The following is a 20455-nucleotide window of genomic DNA, read 5'->3' on the forward strand; positions in this document are numbered from 1 at the left end:
AAAAATATATTTTTAAAAAAGGAATTAATTTAAATATATACCCCAAAACAAAGACCGATTTTTCATGACCCTAAAACAAATTTAAGGGGAAGGAAAGCATCATTTACATCATCAGACTATGGCGGGTGCTCTTGACAACATTTTGCACACAATAGAAAGCCGCATGAAGCACTGGGATCAATGGCAGTAAGGAGTGTATAGTGCAGCAACGTAATCCAAATATTTGAAAGATAGAACAAACCTAAGAATTTTTTAACGTCAAGCTAAACACATACATGCCCACAAGGCAATAAAGGCAGTGTAAGGAGGAAACTGTAACATGGTAACCAAAAATTCCTTTTAAGTTTTCTTACTGGCTAGAAACCAGCTTGACTCTGTATTTCTATATTATACTAAGTTGCCGATTCAGGTTTGGGTTCAGGTTCGGTTCGGAGATCCGATTTGTCAGTTCGGCTAAACTTTTTGGGGGGCTTGGGTTCGATTTGAGTATGTTTATCAGCTGTAATAAATGCTGATCAATGTGAATTATAAATTTGTTACATCAAGAAACAAATCTAACCTAACAAAATCATTCATCTGCAGCGATAAATAGTTGTTATTTACTTTCATTAATGATGTCTATTGCTTGCTGTTCAATCTACTTTGAATTCTGTGTTCTGATGTAATGATCATATGTTGAAAAACACAATCCTAAGCCTAAATGAATTTACAAATCAAACATTTAAGCATGAGAAATTTACTATGGTTCTGAAAGATGTAACATTTCTCACAAGAAATTAACTATAAAGATGATTTCTTGAGCCAGAAGCTTCTGTCAATTAATTAATTTGATGTACTGTAATTACTGTCACGGATACTGGCAGTTCAATAGATTCATATTTTGATGTTTACTTCTAATTTCTAAGCAAAGTACTCTAACAACAGAAATAAAATCGATTGTAATCATGTTAAAAGTTTCGTTAAGGACTTATAAAAGAATAACTATCCTAATACAGATCAGACTGGAATGTGAGCAGATTTTGGTCTTGGTTTGTGGCTGAACCCAGAGAACCCAGGAACCTGGGCAGTACCCTGGTCGAACCCAGGGATGTACCATGACCGGACCAGTGCCCGTGCCGAACCAGGACCAGAACCCAGGCGTGCGGGAGAGAACCTGATGACTTAGATATTGTTCTAATTGACTAGAAGCCTTTAATATCAGGATAATGTTATTGTGTCATCGATAAAATATCCTAGACATGCATCTGTTAAATATGTGAAATTTATACAAATCCTCAAACTTCGAACATACTACAAAGGAAAATTATCGGTATGGAATCAGAAAGCGGCACACAACAGATTGTGTGGTGTTTATGTTATTATTTCAAGGAAAAGACTGCTTGACTGAATACTTTGCTGCAGAGAATGTTTCAATTATCAGTGTGACAAAATTTCATACCCTCACATACAAATGACGAGAATGAATTTATGAAGTAAAATGGTTGAATGCAAATGTTTTAACAAGGTCACGAAAACCAGACATGTTTTCAAAATGCATGCCAAAGTTCATTCATTAGACTGTCAATTGCCAATGGCATCCCACACCATAACAAAGATTTAAGTCTTCTCAGAAATAAATATTCCAGTGAATTCCACAGTATATTGCTAATCATTTGTATTGTCATGCAATTCAAGTGATTCAAACAAATAGGACATGATAAAGCTTTTCAAATAAAAGTTCATTGGCTCGAGTGGATATCTAGACATGGCACATAAGGCTGCTCTAGTGAACAAAGAAAGATTTAATGCCTGAATCATAAAAGCAAAATCCATGATGAAAAACGCAGCTACAAAATGGTAATGATTCAATGATATAAAATTATCAGCATCTAGACTCTTGATATATCCATGGATCCAAGTTTGTAACATCAGATTTATGACTCTCTAGGAGTGTGGGATTTTTTTGCAGCTTCAGCTGCTGCTTTCTCTGCTTCAACTTCTGCTACAATTGCCTCAACTTCTGATTCCTCAAGTTGTCGCAAACCCTTGTCCTGTGTCATCACAGCAATCTCTATGTTGTTTCCTTTACTCTCCACAACCTGTAGAAAGGCACAAATAGACAGAAAAAATGAGAATAGAGGAATTAGAATTTACCAAACGAATTTACCAAACGATTCATTATTCACTCTTCATAATAAATTGAAACCCAAACCAGTTTTCAATAAAATAGTCTTGGTATATGGAAATAACAGTGGAGTCCAAAATAGGAACCACGTATATGGTTTCAAAATATCAAGTACACCAATTGAAAGCTTTTAAGACTTCAAAGCTAAGCAGGATGGATAATACCTGCATTGTAAAGATCTGCATAAAAGTGAGCTAGAAAATAACTCCCTAAGTATAAAGCATTGAAACACAACCCAGTAACGATTAGGACTTAATAAGCTGAGCAGCATTCACAGAAACAACATTGCAAAGGTCTGCATAAAAGTGACACAGAAAAGCAGTCCACTAAAAGTTTTGGAAGCATACTTTAACACATTGAAAATATGCAGAAGTATTCAGTACACACACAAACACATATTAATTGTATTGCATCATAACCAGACCAAGAAGACAAATAAGGGGCAAAAGTTGACCACGTATTCTATTGCATTGCAAACGACCTAGTGAAAAGCTGAAAGCCTCTGAAAACTTGAGAAAAATAAGAACTCTAGCCAAAAACTTGTGAATTTAACTCCATGGAACAAGGGCAAATTCACACCTTCACTGAGTCTTTATATCACACTCATATCTAAGTAATATAAACAACACACACATGCACCAGACCATGCTGGAATTAGAACTCAGACCAAGTCTACACAGAAGACTAAGCAGGAGCATTTGGAGAGGAGCTCGCCTTTGAAGGCATTGGTACTGCACCCAGTACATATACACCAGACAATAAAATTCAAGACCAGAACAAAGAGGAAATGGGGTATAACCAATGAATGTGGTGACATTGTGAAAGAACCAGATTTTCAGGTAAGGAAAATATAATTATTATGGTAAAAAGATTAAGAAGCAGATACATGGCTTTTTGTGTTTTTTTTAAACAAGGGATATCAAACAAGATACTTCTGATTCCATTCTTGAGGAGAGAGCCCACTCAAACTTTAGTCCAAAAAGATTTAAGAATTGAGAGAGAAGATGAAAGAGTCCTGTGACCCTTAGAAAAGAAATAGAAAAAGCTAGGCATATTTATGAATGCTACAGGTCCAAGGATAAATAATTTGGCACAAGAGATAGAACCTATGTTCCTCTGGGAAGTGTCACGTCCTCCTGCCCTTTTGGACGTGTTCCAATACCAGAGATGCAAGGACACCTCAGAAATGTCTCCACAGCCATCCCATGTCTATCATTTTGCTAAAATACATTTTGGAAACAACTCAGAAATGCACCTCTGTACAAGGATGGCCAGCCGGCCCTGCCCTAAACAGGCCTGAAATCTTTTTCTTAAAAGTCAAAATCTAATTAAAAAAATATTTTATTGTCTTGTGTTGCAGGCCCCCACACCATACTCAGCCCTGAATGAATAAAACATAGCTCCCGTTTCCATTCCAAACCATTTTTACATACTTCAAAAACATTGCAGCAGTGTTGGAGGAAATAACATTATAAAGAAAAAGATGCAGCTTGAGATACCAAAACCATCGCAACAAGGTGCATCATTACTGAGCATAGCAAAGATAAGCGTATGCTTCTTTTTTTTTCTAAGTTCCAAAAAAAATTTTTTTTTTTTAATTTTTATATTTTCAGTGTGCACTTGCATTCTTTTTTTTTTTCACAAAATATGATGGGCAGCAACAGTGATAGTAGTGAACAAGAAATGAAAGAAAAAAACGAGTTCCAAACTCAAATAGGGGTTCATTAGTGTGTGGTAATAGGTGGGTGAAGGTGGATAGCCACTTAACCCATTTGAGCGCCTTCCAGGATTTTGAAACCTTGTGCAAAAAGCCTTTTCAAGCCCTCTAAAACTCTTCTCCAATTTATGACAGTTCTAGACAAAGACAAAAGAGAAACTTGAGAAGTAGATTGTGCTTGTGCCATATTTGCCACAAAGAGTTAAGTGATAAATACATCACAGTATATAGTCATCTCTCAGACATTACAGGACAAGGGGGTTAAATTTGTCTAGATATAAAGACAGATGATGAGGCAAAGCTTAATCTATTGTGTATAGAAGGTGAAGCAAGGTTTAGAAGAGTATGCAAATGCTGGTAGAGTCTACACAATCTGAATCAACTATGCCGTCTGTGGTTGCTAGCAATCCTAGTGATATTTCTACAGGAGGAATGAGAAAAACTACTGGTAAGTAAGAGGGTAGGGACAACTGCAAAGTATGTTCAATATGCAAGCACAAGAAGTGGCAACATCTTCCATTGCCAAATTTTTCTTTGCCTGTGACATCCCTTTTCATGTGGCATTTTATCCTTATTTCAAACAGATGTTCAAAGAACAACTTCTATTGGTCCCTCATTGAACTCCTTTGAGAACATAAACTACACAGTACCCTCCTCGATAAAGAATATTGTAAAGTGAATTTGGTGATGGAAACATAAGGCAGACTCGGATGAGAACAATTTGATTATTGGGAATTTAATCGAAAAAAGTAGAAAAAAAAAAAATGTTACTCTTTCAACTAACATGGCCAAAACAGATTTTCATTTTTTTATTTTCAAAACTCGATCAAGGATTTGAGAGTAGCACCCATAGTGGGGTCGAAGGACAGCCTCTTGTGAAGGTCCAAAGCAATCCCCCCAATGAGGTCAAGGGGCAATGCCCCTTGTGGAGGTCGGGGGCAATGCCCCTAACAAAGTTGAGGGGCAACACCCCTGGCACACTAATTACTGTGGTACAAGGCAAGTCCACCCCCACAACCAAACCCAAATTAAAGCCTTTGCAACCATCATGACACATGACATTTTTCATAATTTTATCACTTCTGACCATCCTCCAAAAGTCCTCCAACCCTTCAAAAAATGCTCAACTTTCATGCTTTTACATTTAGGCAATTTCAGTTTTTAATATTTTTTTCCGAATTTACATTGATCCCCTCCAAGTCTAACAGTCAAGACTTGCCAAATCCTGTGAATCTAGCAAATTTGGCATGTCTAACCAAACTCGTCAAGTACTTGAGTCACAAGTACCTAGGCCTCATTTTATCCTGCTCGACTCAAGACTTGCTGAGTTTGGGCAAGTCCTGATGAAAACTATACTCTTAGGTTCTTAACAATGTTCATATTAATCACCACTTTGATCAGCATCATTTCTTATAAGGTCGACAATAGTATTAATGCCCATATTAATTGATCACAGTACTAATAAAGATGCTACTGAACACCATACTGATCAAGAATGTATAGGTCACAATAATGACAAAATGCTCCTAATCAGTAATCATAAGAAGATTACCAATCACAAAAGGAGATACGTGAAAAGAAAATAATAATGGCAACAATCTCAATTGATACAACATTATTATCAGCTTATCTATTACAATGAAAATTCTCAAACAATTAACTCAACCATATAACAATTTTACAAATGAAATAATGACAACAATATCCATTGATAAGTTTAAATGACAGCAAGTCAACAGTAGCACTAACATTCTGATGCAACAATAATGACAAGTCAAAGAATAGCATAATCATTTGGCAGTAATGATTGCTCACAAATCATGAACAATGACAACATTGTTTGCTGTTATCAAAGGCAACAGTCATAGCCACTAATCACAATAATGACAATCATGTTCCCTTTTTACAAGGTTTCGAAACCAATAATACCAGGTATCTTCACAACTGTAGATCGATACATTTATTTTTGAAACAACAACAGCAATGATTGAAATTGTCGCTTGGCAACAGATCTAACCACTATTCAATAAGGGCAGATGGAAATCCTAACTACTTACAACATTCAAGGTGTATGACCCATTTATAAAAATTCTAGAGTAGAATTACCAAAAACTTGCATGTCTGATGCTCATATTAATAAGCAGTCTGAATTTCACTTTTCACTAGCATAAATTTCACATAAACATGGTATAAAAAACTTGAAACAAACAACCCATCTAATAGATAGCACCTGGGAAAAGCACATATCATCAGAAATAACTTCCAATTTCAATGGAGATTCAGAACATAAATAACCAATAGGAATAGGACTTACTTCAAGTAAGGCTTTGGCTGCAAGCTTTATAGTTTCATCCCCTGAACACTCCTTGTAATTCTTTTCTAAGAAGTCTCTGATAGAATTTGAATTCCTTCCTGTTGCATTTGCCTTCCATGCAGAGAATGTTCCCGATGGATCTGTTTGGTAAAGAGAAGGGGAACTTGTATATGGATCAAAGCCTATAATGAGTGTTGACAAACCAAAGGGCCTCACTCCACCACTCTGTGTGTACTTTTGTTGGAGACCTGCAATATAACGAGTGATATACTCCACAGTAACAGGATCCTCAACAGTCAATCTATGACTCTGACACTCAATTCGAGCTTTGTTAATCAGAACACGAGCATCTGCTTTAAGTCCCGCACAAGCCAATGCAATGTGGTTATCCAGATTTACAATTTTCCTAACTGTTCTGATCACAACAAAAAACACAAAATTTAAGCCAACAAACAAAAAGCTTAATTACAAACTCCATATGACTATTCAACTAGCAGGACAGAATAAAGATATCATATCACTGTGAGTGTAATGTTCAGGTACTCTGTTTTCAAGATAAATGAAAATGATAAAACCTTTAAGTGCCAGGAATACCAAGGGTGAGAGAAGTAAAAAATGAAGATTCAAATGCTACCACCATGGGTCAGATTGCAAAGAATTCAAATCCACATGAAATAATATTCGAAAGGTAAATGGCAAACCACAATGGATGTATGAATTTCAATATGCCAAAAGAAGGTGCTACATTCCAAGAAATTGGTGATCATGGTGTTAGAATGTAAATCACTGCAGGAAGCAAAAAGATATAAAACTAAACCAGATACCAATGTTTAGTTGAGAGAGAAACTGCATACACGATGTACAAAGCCTCAATTAAGACATTAAAAAATCTCAAATGTGCAAGAAGCACCCGTCTATTCAAAAGGAAATCTCAAAATATGGGCACCAAGTGTTGAAATCTGTAAGATACACAACACCAATGATCTAAAACTCTAAATCCAGTAAAAACATTTCTAGTAGGCTGGAAACCTTTTTTATGGACTGTGTGCTCTGAAACTTCTGGAAAGTTTGTGGCATATCCAAAACTAGCAGTCCAACATACAGGAGCCTCCACAACTCTTTTCGAAGGCACTCTGAAAAGGATTTAGTGCCATTTACAGTATAAAGTCCCATGGAAGGCTATTTTTTACTCCTGTCGCAGTTTTGTGTGGAATGTATATTAATAAGTGGTACTTATATTTTCCAGAAAGGTCAAAACAAAAATACGGTCCATGCTGCTATTTGGCAAAGAAGTTCCTCAAATATTTAAGGAGGTGCTGGTACCTGTGCAGCTTCATCTCCAGTGGCTGATTTTGTGTATGTGTTGGATAGTTCAAGTGGTTCGAGCTAGTCTATCTTGTATTTCACTTTAGTGATTCAATAAAAGCCTTTTATTTAGATAAATAAGTCTAAATAAAGTGTAGATAAATATTTCAATTGTCTTCCATCTCGTCCTTATAAGTGATAAGGACCTTATAAGTGATAAGGATGCTTCTGTAATTAAAGCTATTTTTTGTAAGATTAGATTTTAAGTTAATTTTGTATAAAGATAGGAGCAAGATAGAGAGATTATAACCTACTAAAAGTAAATAAATTGAATTTCCATGCAGCTGTGAGTTGTATCAGTTGTGGAAGTTGTTTTGTAAGTGTTTCAAAGGAATAAAAGACAAATTGGAAAGTGTAATTATCTACGTATACTTCTGCATTTAAAGTTTTTCAATTATAGTGTGATTAATTCAATGTTTTCTAGCATAAGGAAACTAGTCACCAGGGTCTGAAAAATTTTCTTCATTGTATCAATGCTTGGGGTTTCAAAACCACAAGGCAAGGAAGGAAATCCAGGGAATTTTCATGAAGAAAATCTCAGGAATTTTTGTGGAGAAAATTGCAGCTAAATACAGGAGGAAATTGTGACCTTTTTTTTCAGTGCTGAAAATCACATAGGTTATTCTTTGGAATTGTGTAGGTTTTAAGTGCAAAAACGGTTATCTATTTTCATAGAAAATTGCAAGTCGTTTTTAATGATAAGGTGCAATAATTTTGGTGATAAAATCACACCATATTTCAGGTAATACAGTGGGTGTTTTCTTTGTGAAATCACAGGCATTTTTTTTTAATTGTGCTAGATTTCTTACCTTAAAAATTGTGCAAGGATTTATCAAACAGTGGCCCGTGGATTTTTTTCTAAGTCTTGGTGGCAGATGTTTATTTTTTCTATAAGTTTTCTTTTTGCAGAATTTTAAAACCTACAAACCAGGGTTTGTACCTGTGCCTAGGGTTTTATCTTCTTTTTAACAGCAAACTGACAAGGGTTTTTTTGGAACCAGCTAGGACTTTTAGGCAGCTAGGGTTTGCTATGACAATAAACTAAGATTTACAATTTGTAACAGGTATTTTAAATTTATTTGTTGAGCAAATTATTTATTTCCAGATCCAGGAGTTTATTTTGTGAAGCAAAAATATTTTAGCCTCGAGGTCAAAGATTTGATTAGATGGTGCATTAAATTTCTTGCATTGGAAAGTCACGATGACACAGAAAAATGATCTCTAGAATATCATATCAATTGAATTGATTCCACCCACAAATGCTCAGAAATTGGAAGCTCACAAGAAGAAAGAGGCTTTTGGTGAAAGATCACAATTCCTCATTTATCAAAAAATAAAACAGCCAAGGAGATGTTTGATGCTCTGGTTAGTCTTTCCCAAAGTGAGAAACATAAGCAAGAAAATGATATTGAGAAAAAAACTCAAATCCATATAGGTTAAAAATGTAGAGACCAATTACGTAATGAAGATCACACAGCTTCATGATCAACTTGCAATAATTGGCGAAAAGGTTAAAAATGTAGAGGTTGTCAACTTGGTGTTGAATGGGTCCTCATCTTCGTGGCAAGCTTTTATTCAGGGAATTTGTACCAAGGAAAATCTTCCTTCCTTTGAAAGACTATGGTATGACTATATCCAAGATGAAACTTGAATGTAGTCAAAAGCCAGCAAGAAGGATGGTGACGAAAATTTAGCCCTCTATGAACAGATGAAGGGAAATAAAAGAAAGGTGTGAGTTGTTTCGTGAAGGTTATTACCTTGTAAGTTTTTAGAAGGAATGAAAGAGTGATTTGAAGGTGTAATTATCTGTGTAAGCTTCCACACTTGAAGATTTTCAATTAATATGTGATCAATACAATGTTTGCTAATACTTGGAAATTAGTCACCAAGGTTTGAGCATTTTTCTTCTTTTAGCTTCCCCTCCTATAAAATTATCACTCCTCGTTTTTGGTTCAAGATTCCATTTTTTTGCAATTTTGCTGTTATACAGGTTGCATGGAGTACCTTCACATTAAACTTTTGAAGGTACGAATAGTTTCCCCCTCCACTTGACTCTACCCTGACACATCAGGCCCCACTTCTACTTGTGTCACTAAAGTTCCAATGTACCCATTCCTGATTCTCAGTGTAACATATATTTTATCTTTAGGCCTTTCTTAGCCTGAATGTCAACACATTACACACATTTTCTGAGCAACATTACTTTGTGGTAAAGAATCTGAACATCAGTAACTATATTTCTGCATTAGATACAGAAATAAGCACAACACTCATTCTTACTTGCTTGCATTTAGACTGCAAAGTGCAAAGATGTTATTTCTTATTGAATATCCTAACTATGAGGTTCAGTTGCATGTAATTTAAACATCAACCACTACACACTTTGGTGACACCCAGCAAGTTAATATACTAACAGTCAGACAAAGGGGGTAGCTCCCTTTCATTGATAAAATTAAACAAAAAGGATTATAAATACTCTTTCCAAGCTCTAGTTCAGAACAGTCATGGTTCCCAATACATCAAGGTATATAAACCCTCAGCTAAGTCAACCACCAGCACAGTATGTGCATGGGAGATCAAATCCCCATTGCTACTCACAAAGTTGAGGAATGAATCCATATTTTTTATGTCCATCTCTTCCCGGAACAGACGCAGTGCTTTAGCTTTGTTTAAGTTTTTGTTCCCTGCTGCACTAGCATCAAATACACCAATAATGTTCCCATCCTTTGGCGGGATGGAAGTTCTAACAATCATGATCATCACACATGGCCTAAGAATAACTTCTGCCTGAGTCTTCCAACCAATGGCTCGAAATAAGTTTGTGAAGAAGAGCTCATACACCAGGCTATCATTGACATGTCCTCCCTTCCACTGGTCTGGTCCAACCACCTTTTGTATTGCCCAGACCAACTCTATGTCGTAGACGTTGAAAAGTCTGATGATCTATGGATCCACATCTTTTGTTTTGCACTCACACACCACTTATATTATTCCACGTGCTGTCATTGTAAGCCTTTCACCAACACAGCCCATCAGCCCACCATTTCTGCCTTTACCCATAAATTGAGAAGTTTCTACGCTTCAATTAGTGCAAGGTATCCCAATGCCAAATATGCTTACGCCTTCTTGAAACATCCTCTAAGAAGTTTTCACCGCCACCAGCACAATTCGTAGTGTCTTGATCCATCTTAGGATATACTGTTGTCATTGTTACTGACAATGCATCCGGTTTAATAGAGTATCCGTTCTTGGTTGGCAATCGAAAACACTAGGACACAAGGCAAGAACCCCCAATTCATGCACACCATCTTTAGGAAGATCCCATGTGACTTTGCATCCACTAACTTTACTAGAATGTTGTCCATCCTACAAATCGACTGTATGCCGCACAATGCTCCCAAACATATGGCATCATGAAATGTACGTGGCACCTTGTAGAGCCTCTTTTTGGACCTCTTGTGGTTGTGAAAATCAAAGATTCACTGGTAAAAATATGCAATGTCTATTAACTGAGAAAAGAGTACAATATATAGGAATTACAAAGCACTGCAGATATTAAAGAAATCACCTACTTCTAACTACCTAAACTATAGACATTTAAGATGTCTAACAACCTCTACCTACTAACTTGACCATTAACTATGTAGAGATATATTATTCTAAAACCCTCCCTTAATGGTCAATCTGTCAATAACACCAAATTGCCCCCTGAATTTGACAAATTTATCTGGGCTCAAAGACTTGGTGAGAATATCTGCAGTTTGATTCGTTATCGGAACATACTGCAACTAAACTCATCCGTCTTCTACCAACTTGCGGATGTAGTGACAATGAAGCTCGACATGCTTGGTGCGTTCGTGGAAGACTGTATTTTTGACCAGTTTGAGCACCCCTTGATTATCAGTGTACAAGGGCGAAGGTCTTGCTTGTGACATGCGCATGTCAGAAAGCATCCTATGGACCCAAACTACCTCACATGCTGCCTTAACTATTCCTCGATACTCTGCTTCAGTCGAGGAAAGAGCCACTCCCTATTGCTTCTTGCTGGTCCATGTTACAGCACCTATACCCAAACTGAATACATACCCAGAAGTGGATTTGTGATCATCCACGGAACCTGCCCAATCTGAGTTGGTATAACCAATCAGCTTTGGATCCTTGCATCTGCCATACAGAATGCCAAAATCTGAAGTGCCCTTCACATATCTCAGCACTTGCTTCGCTGCAACCTAATGATTGGCTTTTGGAGCTGTCATGAAGCGAGAAATGTAACTCACTGCAAAGCTGAGATTAGGTCTAGTGTCAGTGAGATAGATGAGGTTGCCCACTAGTTGCTTGAATGTCGTTTCATCGACTAGAGGTGAATCAGAGTTCACTAACAACTTCAGCCCCTTCTCCATAGGTGTGGAAGCAGGTTTACAATCCTGCATTTGAAATTTGTCGAGCAAACTTCGAGCATATTTAGACTGAGAGATAAAAATACTATCAGTTGTCTGCCAAACCTCAATACCCAAATAGTAAAGGAGAAGCTCCAAATCTGTCATGTCAAAAGCTTGACACAAATCATGTTTGATTGCATCAATCAAATGTGTTGAATTTCCATTAATGATCAAGTCCTTAACATAGACAACAAGAAAGAGAATATCATCACCAGATGGTTTGACATATAAATTATTGTCAGTAGGGTTGCGTTGAAAACCATGATTAACCAAGTACTGATCAATTTTGAAGTACCATGCATGAGGAGCCTGTTTCAGTCCATAGAGTGCTTTCACAAGCCTACATACCTGATGGTCTTTGCCGACAACCTTGAACTTGAAACCAGGAGGTTGCGTCATGTAGACTTCTTCCTGCAACTCACCATTGAGAAAGGCACCCTTGACATCCATCTGATGAACTGTCCATCCAAACCGGGCTGCAATAGCGAGAAGAAGACGAATTGTGCTCATCTTGGCAGTAGAAGCAAAGGTCTGCTCATAATCAATGCCCTCCCGTTGTGTGAATCCCCGAGCAACTAATCTAGCCTTGTATTTATCCAAAGTACCATTTGCATGATACTTGACCTTATAGACCCATTTGTAGCTGATAGGTTTCTTCCGAAGAGGAAGATCAAAAAGAACCCAAGTGTGATTCTTCAAAAGACTATAATATTCTGTCTCCATAGCCTTTTCCCACTCTGGAATTCCTTTAGCCTCTAAACCTGTCTGAGGCTCATAGAGGCTATGGATGTTGGCACTGTATTTTGCTACTTGCTCTTCCTACGAGCTGATCTACCCTCAATGAGTTCATCATCATGAAGATTGCTGATAGTGTTGGCACACCACTTAAGCCGAAGAGTAGAAGTACCAACATCTATTGGACGACAAATCAGAATGCTCTAAAGCCCTCCCATCAGGGGAGCCAAGAGGAAGACAAACACCCTCATCAAAAACCTTCATAGGCTGATCTACAGGACTGGTAGTAGGAAGAAACGGACCAGTAGTCTCATCAATCACAACATTGCGACTAAATATGAGACGATTTGTCTCCACATCAATCAATCTGTATGCCTTGTGATTGTCATTGTAACCAGTAAAATAAGTTGTTGGCTCTTGGAGTCCAGCTTGGCACGCTTGGCTTCTGGAATCCATACATGAGTTGTAGAACCAAAGACTTTCAGATGGCCCACCTTAGGCTTATGTCCTAACCAGGCTTCTTCTGGAGTCATCTTCTTAACAGCCTGTGTAGGTGACCAATTCAGGAGGTAGACTACAGTATAAATTGCTTCAGCCCAGTATTTCTTGGGGACATTTCTATACTCCATCATAGAACAAGCCATTTCAATAATGGTGCGATTCCTTCATTCAAGGACACCATTCTGCTGAGGAGTGTATGGTGTGGTGAGTAGGCGCTTAATGCCATGTGTAGTACAAAATGTAGAGAAGTCAACGGAACAAAACTCCACCCCATTATTTGACGTTAGAGTGGCAATCTGAGAACCCGATTCTTTCTCAACTAAGGCCTTATACTACTGAAATGTACTGAACACATCTGATTTATTTTTCAAAAAATACGCCAACATTTTTCTACTGAAATCATCAACAAATAATAAAAAGTACCTAGACCCAATAACAGATGGAGTGTTCATCCGCCCACATACATCAGCGTGAACCAATTGAAGGACCTTGGAGGCTCGCCAAGAATCATCATCCAAGAATGGTGTCCTATGCTGCTTCCCAGCTTGACAAACATCACAAACTCCATGATTTTGAGTTTGGATCTCAGGTAGACTAGCAACCAAACCCTCCTGAGATAGTTGAGAGAGATAGTGCACATTCAAGTGCCCATAACGTTGATGCCAAAGTTTGCTGATGGAATCATTCCTGGCTACGAGAGCATGCTCTTGAGAATCACCGAAATCAGCAAGTCTATACAGACCATGATCCTCAAGTCCCATAGCGATGGGAGTACGAGTCTCCCTATCAACAATGCTCTGCAAGTGGACCAACTGAAAACAACATCCAACTGGGGAGAATGCCTCATGATATGGCTGACAAAGAGAAGATTATGTTCCATGCCTAGAACATAGTAGACATAGAGAATATTAAATTTCTCCCTCCAGAGTGAATCTAAACATTGCCCTTACTGGCAACAGTATACTCTTCTCCTCCTCCAAAGATCACCGAATCAGTGAATGGTTCATATTTGGTGAACCAATCCCGATGATGAGTAAAATGCCGAGAAGCACCTGAATCAATATACCAGACAGAAGATTTTTCTGGATCTGCAATTCTTTTGGCCATAAAAGCATAGAATGCAGATTCTTTCTGCTCAAAGTGCTCTGCGACATTTGCCTTGTGTTGAGACCCTCCTTGCTTCTTTTGTTCAGAAGCCAATCGAACCCAGCAATCAGCCTTCATGTGACCATACTTATGACAATAGTTACACTGAACGTTCCTTTTCTTCTTGCTGTCCTAAGAAGAACCAGAGCCTTTCGACTGAGAAGATTGAGCCTTCCCTTTGTTCTTAGCAAAAGATTTGGCAGAGAACGCTTGCTTTGTGGAGGTGGAACTAGTACTGCTCCCAAACTACTATCTCCAACGATCCTCTTGTAGCAACTTGTTGCAAAGATCTACAAATTTGAGATCAACATTGGTGGAGGTGATATTCAGCGTCTTGAAGAAATGCTCATACGAACATGGGAAACTCTTCAGAGTAATGACCACCAAATCTTCTTCCTCCATTTTTCGACCAATAGCTTCCAGCTGGTCACGAATATCCTTTATCTTTGTCAGATGCTCTTGAAGAGAGGTCTTCTCATCCATCATTATCAAAAAGAGCATGTTCTTAAGAAAGAACGCACGACCCTTATCTGACGTTTCATGGAGATCCTTCAGGTGCTTCCAAATCTCAAAAGTTGTCTTCTCGGACATGTTGATGTGTTTTTTATGCACATGCGAACACAGAATAAAATACCGAAGTATCTTATCCTCTCTTGAACAAAGTTCCCAACTATTGAAGATCTCGCTGAAGAATCAGTCGGAGTAACTCCAAGGTTCTGTTATGTAGGATCTCTACATGTGGATAAGTTCTCTGTGGTATGATGTGATTTTGCTGGAATCACAGGGGGACTTACACTTGACGACCTAAACGTCTGATTTGTAGGAATCACAGGTCCTATCACTAACTGGAAGACAAACAAATGGCAAAAGATGCAGGGTTCAGGAAGTCTACTCTACTACCTAGAATGCGAGAAGATGGATGAATGACTAGGTGGAGTCCTACTGGGCTAGGTCTCACCATCAAGTTGAACAATTCAACACCAACTCAGTGCGATCTTCTAGGGGATGCTTCAAATATATTCAAATCGGACACCATCATATACTGACCATCATTCAAGTTAATGCATGAACAATAGACGTGTAACGACTTGAGATTAAGCTCATTTTATGCCAGTTGACCACGCAGGGCACACTTACAATCAATAAAAGGCTAGTGGTATGGATTAGACGGATTCCACACAGGTGCATTCAACAACTTCTTTCATTCAATTTAATTATCTATCATCTAAAATGAAGATTCAACAAGAGACCATGCATATTGCAACAAAACGACATATTTCACCATATCTTCAATGAAAAAGAAGTCTTTACAATTAAGGCAACAATGTCTTGTCTTCTCTTCCTAGTCTACTCTAATTGCTATTCTATTTGCTATTCTATTACCTATTCACCGACTATCAACCATTTACTCACTATCGTCCTCTAACTACTGACTAACTATTAGCCTTTACAAATGAGGAGCCAGGGCTTATATAGTGCCCTCAATACAATTCAATGGCTTAGATCAACTTGAGATCAACGGCCAAGATTTTACAATGAAAACCCTAATTAGGGTTTGTTACAACCAACTCAATTCTAGCCAATGAAATAATTGCATTATTTGGACACATGTCTTCTTTGGAATATTCGACCAATGGATAGCTGAGGTAGGTACATTGAAGTTAGTGCCATCTTTGATGAGTCAGGTACATTGAATCTGGACACACTGAGGTGGACCAATCCGACTGGAGGAGTGATGACTGGGATGCCACCTTGTCTGACACTTGCAACTTGGTAGATATTCAATTTGATGATGCTGAGAAGCTAACTTTAGTTAACTCTTCTGAAACTGTCTGCTTCTCCAACGGACCCTTGCTCTGACCTCCTTTGTCTTTGATGTGCAGCATGGATGGTGTACCTTTCCTTGGAATGTTGGACTAGAAGATGTCGTCCTTGATGATGCTGGACTGGAGAAGGTTGTCCTTGTTGATGCCGGATTGGAGGAGGTCGTCCTTGTTGATACCGGATTGGAAAAGGTCGTCCTTGCCCTGGCCTGGTCTTCTTTCATTTGCAAGACAAACCAAAAGATGATTAAGGACCCAATATATTTATTCTAACATAGCATTTTATACCTTAAATCAACAACAAGAAGACATCAAAATGAAGTTTGTTCAAGATTCTTTCCAGGGACAGGCCCTATAAGAATTTCGCCCTGGACCCTCTAGAAGGGTCAAGAGCGAAATTTGCATTTTAGCCCAAAATTCACACTTTTGATGGTCAAACACCTTTCCAAGGCATTCCAAATAGTTTTTCTCACCCTAGTCCAGGCCTAACTTAGCACAAAATTTGGAGAAAAGGATGGTTTGTGTTTTTCGCTCTGGACCCTTTGGAAGGGTCAGGAGCGATTTTCAAGTTTTGAGCATGTTCCTCCATCCTTACAACTTCAATTCACCTCCAAGACTAAGGACACATTGCCTCACTCCTATCTAGGCTATAGAAATCAAAATTTTAACTTGTCTTGCAAAGAAAGTAGGTGATCCTAGGATTTTCGCTCTGGACCCTTTGGAAGGGTCAGGGGCGAAATCCTTGGTTTGGGCTAATTTCCATCATTTTTCAACATCAATTAACTTCAAAAAGGCAAGAACATGCCCCCTCGCACCCATCCAAGCCATGAAAACCTAACGTTTGACTAGACTTGCAAGGAAAATAGGTGATTTTAAGATTTTCGCTCTAGACCCTTTGGAAGGGTCAAGAGCGAATTTCTTCCTCTAGCCCAAAATCATCATTTTTGGAGACAAAAATTCATTCAAAGATAATCTCAAGGGCTTCTATCATCTTTGTCTAGGCCAGGCTTGGCAGAAATGTGAGAGGAAAAGGTGGATTTTAGAATTTCGCTCTAGACCCTTTGGAAGGATTAGGAGCGAAATTCTTGATTTGGCTCAATTCCTTCAATTTCAATGTTTCCTAGCAACTTGAAGTTACTCCTAAAGACTTCTTCCATCCCAATTCACTTTAGTTTGCAATTGTCTTGTCACAAATTTGGAAAAAAGGTGGTTTTGGTGAAAATTTGCCCTGGACCCTCTGGAAGGGTCAGGAGCGAATTTCTTAATTTAGGCTCATTCTTCCATCATTTCAAGTTGAATTTACCTCAGAAGGCTAGAAAACACTTCCCCTCTCACATCCAACCCAAGTTTGATTTTGCAAGGGAAAATAGGTGGTTGAAGAATTTTCGCCCTGGACCCTTTTGGAAGGGTCAGGAGCGATTTTCATCATTTGGCTTAATTCCTTCAAACTTGATAATTATTGACCATTCAAGGACATGCCTAAAGACACCTCTAATCTTGACCCACACTAGACTTGGTATAAATTTGAGGGAAAAGATAGGTTTTGCACAATTTCGCTCTAGACCCTTTGGAAGGGTCAGGAGCGAAATTCACTTTTTAGACCAAAATCATCATTCTTTCAAACCCAATCTTCATTGCAAGGTAAAATCTCATCTCTCTTCGCCCTAGGAACAAGGTTTTAAGCTCAAGCAAGGTAAAAAATATAGACTTGTAAGGAATTTTGCTCTGGACCCTTTGGAAGGGTCAGGAGCGAAATTTCCTTCCTTGGCTAAAACACTCATTCCTCAACTCTTTCAAACGTCCTTAAGGGTTTCAATATGCCCATTCTCTCTTTCAACATACCTTGGGCATCAAAATTTGGCCAAATAAGGAAAGAAATGAGGTCTAGGAGGATTTTCGCTCTGGACCCTTTGGAAGGGTCAGGAGCGAAAATCTCATTCTTGACTTGATCCTTCATCTTTTCAACTCCAATCTTCTCTGGAAGGTAACAAAACATCATTCTTCACCCAAGAGACAAGGTTTGTGGTCTAAGCAAGGTCAAAAAATAGGCTTGCAAGGAATTTCGATCTGGACCCTTTGGAAGGGTTAGGAGCGAAATTCACCTTCTTGGCTAGAATCCTTCATTTTTTCAAAGCTTTCAAACATTTCCAACGTCCAAACATGTCCACTCTTCCCTTCAAGATGCCTTACAGATCAAAATTTGGTCAAATAAGGCAAGAAATGAGTCTTAGGTTGATTTTCGCTTTGGACCCTTTGGAAGGGTCAGGAGCGAAAATCACCATTTGGGCTTGATTGTTCATTTTTCAAACTTCAATTTTCTCCTGGAGGCAAATATAGACCGTTTTCCATCTAAGGAGCAAGGTTTCAAGCTAAAACAAGGGAGCAAATGAAGTTTATAGGGAATTTCGCTCTGGACCCTTTGGAAGGGTCAGGGGCGAAATTCTCCTTTTGAGCTAAAATATTGATTCTTCAAAGCTTCTAAACTCCCTCTCAAGGCAAAAACATACCCATTCATCCTCCGTCAAGCCAACGCCTAGCCAAAATAAGGAAGAAAACAAGGGTTATAAGGATTTTCGCTCTGGACCCTTTGGAAGGGTCAGGAGCGAAAATCATGTTTTGAGCTTGATTTTTGACATTTCCAACTCCAATCCTCTTTGAGAGGCAAACATAGATCCTTTCTCTTGCATCTCCACCAAGATCCTGACTTTGGCTAGAGGGAAAATGAGTGCTTTCAAGAATTTCGCTCTGGACCCTTTGGAAGGGTTAGGAGCGAAATTCACTTTTTAGGCTAGAATCCTTCATTTTTTCACCTCCAATCCTCTCTAGAAGGTAGCTAACATCATTCTTCACCCAAGGGACAAGATTTGGATCCCAAACAAGGTAGCAAAAGAGGTTTATAGTGAATTTCGCTTTGGACCCTTTGGAAGGGTCAGGAGCGAAAATCATCCTTGGGCTCAAATCCTGACTTCATTTTTCACATTTCCTCATTCAAACAAGCGTTTTTATCTTCATTCAAGCCTAGGAATGCGTTAGTTCCTTATATCTTTCTTCTTTCTTATACTTTAAGTTATATTCCATATATACTGTCAGGATGTTTGAGAGTGGTTTCGGACCTCCAGGAGTTATATTGCAAAATCTAGTTTTTGGAGGATCCTTCAGTTTTCCAGACTTAGTCAAATTTCAGGATCAGGACATTCCAGACAGCCAAATTTCAGGATCAGGACATTCCAGACATAGCCAAATTTCAGGGAATTTGAAGATTAGGATGACATTCCAAACTTCATCACTCACCAACTTGACCTAGCTCGGACCTTCAAGAATGATACTCACTCACCAAGCAAGACACAATTAGCAACAAGAGCAAAACCAGGCCCTAAGGAAGACTCTCAAAGAAACCCTAACCCGGAGCCCCGCGGACTCACCCTGGCTCAAGCAAAGCCTGCCATCCGAGTGATCCCCCTGACAACACTCATCACGTAAAGACTAATAGACAAAACCCTAAAAGACCTAGAAAGCAAACCCTTGAAAGCCAAAAAAAAGCAGGGGTCCCCATTTGCAATGGGGTGATGTGTGAATACGTCACAACAGGACAGTGCTTGGGGCAGTTGATCGTCAGCCACTGAAAGTTTGATGAGCATCATTGCTTCACGGTTGCACTCATCCCATTTGTCTTGGTCTTTTCGAGCAATGGTAGGACGAGAGATGGTGCCGAGGACAACTTCTGCCAAGCAGCAATATTCAAAGATCTTAAGCATGTGCTGCTTCTAGGTGTTGTAATTCTTCCCATTGAACTTTTGGCTACTTTCGAGCATTACATTCGTCAAAGATGCCATCACATACCTGAGGTCAAACTAGTTAAGGCACAAAAAACCACTGCACTGAAACAAAAGCCAAGTCTTGCAGGACAAATTTTAAGGCAGAAATTGAAACCCTAGCATGGATTTTGAGGTATAAAACCAATGCAGAGTTTTTAAGACAATCCAGAAAAATTTCGGCAGCACCCACTTGCACAAATTTCGAGGTAAACTTTTTGGAAGACCCAGAAGAAATCTGAAAGCAACCCAAAAGAGATCTCTACAAACCCACAAATAATCTGCAATGAAAAAAAATTCTGACCTGAAATGAAGGAGATAATCACAAAACCCTAGCTCGAGATCGCATTTTCAAAAAAATACTGAAAAACGACTTCAAAAAATTCCCAAATTGCAGCCAAAAACAGAGATAAAATGACACCTTAGCTAGGGCGAAGAG

At 38.5% G+C, this 20455-nt stretch overlaps 1 protein-coding gene across 1 annotated transcript in view; it reads right to left on the bottom strand.

The window, feature by feature from the left end:
* Positions 1-1521: 1521 nt before the first annotated feature.
* Positions 1522-20455, bottom strand: part of LOC131066594 (proteasome subunit alpha type-7) — a 43128-nt gene continuing 24194 nt past the window's right edge. Inside the window, exons 2-3 of the mRNA XM_058001401.2 lie at positions 6196-6610; positions 1522-2078 (exon numbers count right to left, since the gene is read on the bottom strand). Coding sequence (XP_057857384.1) covers positions 1914-2078; positions 6196-6610 — 580 coding nt within the window. The 3' untranslated portion in view covers positions 1522-1913. The remainder of the gene's footprint in view (positions 2079-6195; positions 6611-20455) is intronic.

This window comes from Cryptomeria japonica, chromosome 10 (assembly GCF_030272615.1).
Source record: "Cryptomeria japonica chromosome 10, Sugi_1.0, whole genome shotgun sequence".
Lineage (NCBI taxonomy): Eukaryota > Viridiplantae > Streptophyta > Pinopsida > Cupressales > Cupressaceae > Cryptomeria > Cryptomeria japonica.